Source organism: Olea europaea, unplaced genomic scaffold (assembly GCF_002742605.1).
Source record: "Olea europaea var. sylvestris unplaced genomic scaffold, O_europaea_v1 scaffold29788, whole genome shotgun sequence".
Lineage (NCBI taxonomy): Eukaryota > Viridiplantae > Streptophyta > Magnoliopsida > Lamiales > Oleaceae > Olea > Olea europaea.
Window position 1 is genome coordinate 1 of NW_019248421.1, and position 1,377 is coordinate 1,377.

At 38.3% G+C, this 1,377-nt stretch overlaps 1 protein-coding gene across 1 annotated transcript; it reads left to right on the forward strand.

The window, feature by feature from the left end:
* Nucleotides 1-6: 6 nt before the first annotated feature.
* On the forward strand, nucleotides 7-1,370 carry LOC111384701. Its single transcript, XM_023009019.1, has 2 exons — nucleotides 7-432; nucleotides 867-1,370. The coding sequence occupies exons 1-2, from the start codon at nucleotides 108-110 to the stop codon at nucleotides 1,361-1,363; spliced, it is 822 nt and encodes a 273-aa protein (XP_022864787.1). The 5' UTR covers nucleotides 7-107; the 3' UTR covers nucleotides 1,364-1,370.
* The last annotated feature ends 7 nt before the right edge of the window (nucleotides 1,371-1,377 follow it).

Below are 1,377 nucleotides of genomic sequence, written 5' to 3' on the forward strand. Positions count from 1 at the left end.
TTTTTTCTTTTGTTTGTATGTGTTCGGGGTGCATTAGTTTGAATTGGATTGTGTTTTTAAATTTTGTGGAAAATTGAAATGATTATGGCCTTTGTTGCTATTCTGGAATGAAGGCAGTCAGACTCAAAAGTCTTCAGTCATTTAATATGTACAAAAAGGCTCAAAGCATGTCTGGTAATCCGACTCTCGTAGATGAGGATGCTTCTTCAGGATCAGGAGATGAGGCAAACATGTTGGATGGGCACAATAAACCTCAATCTGTGACACCAAATTCAAGTCGTCGCAAGAGAAGTCGTAAAGCTACAGGTGATGCAATAGTTGATGCTATGCTTGAAATAGCAGCCGCTTCAAAGATGAGGGCAGCTGCAATCATGAGGAATGATGAGCTTTTTACTATAAGCAAATGCATAAGACTATTGGACGAGATGCAAGGTGTTGATCAAAGTCTCTACTTTTACGCTTTGGATTTATTTGAGAATCGGACATCAAGAGAAACTTTTGTAGCTCTTAAGGTTGAGAGACGATTAGCATGGTTGCAGGGAAAGTTTAGAGCTTCCTCAAGTACATCAGCCTGAAGAAGTTGATGTGCTTTTTTGCCGTTTTACTAATGGGTCCTCTACTATTATCTCAGATTTGTGTTGATATTAGTGAATTTTTCTCTTTTGACCTTGAACTTGGTTTAACAGGTGTGATTAACTGCTGATGCATATATATTGATGAATTAATAGTGTTTTGAACTCTTTTCTATTCCATGCTTTTGAAATTGAATAATTTTTTTCCCTATGATCTACTTATGTTGACAATTCATGTAACCATGCATGTATGTTGTATTATACATCCCTATGTTTCAAACTCTATTTGTACAGATTCATCAGCCTTTATGGATGACTTTGACATTGAATTGGATGAGCTGGAATTAGTTGCAGCAGCTGCTGGTTACCACTACTATAATAGTATTACGAGGTGTCCTGTGCATAGCGTGTCTCCTAAAGGATCTGGATTCTTGGCTGAAGTACTCAATGGTCATGATGATTCGTGTCGAGAAATGTTAAGGATGGACAAGCATGTGTTTCACAAGTTGAGCGATACTTTTCGACAGAGAGGCATGCTACGTGACACAGCAGGTGTCATGATAGAGGAGCAGTTGGCCATTTTCTTGAACATTGTTGGCCACAATGAACGTAACAGAGTAATTCAAGAGCGTTTTCAGCATTCGGGTGAAACAATAAGTAGACACTTCAATAATGTATTGAAGGCAATCAAGTCATTATCACGAGAGTTCCTTCAAACTCCACCTCTCATTACTCCAGCAGAGATCCTGCAAAGCAATAGATTCTATCCTTACTTTGAGGTGCTTATCTGAACACATCTTTCTTT

Coding starts and splice junctions, on each gene's coding strand:
- LOC111384701 (XM_023009019.1), top strand. CDS start 108: ATGAAGGCAGTCAGACTCAAAAGTCTTCAGTCATTTAATATGTACAAA. Junction 433..866: donor ACTATTGGACGAGATGCAAG/GTGTTGATCAAA, acceptor CTATTTGTACAG/ATTCATCAGCCTTTATGGAT.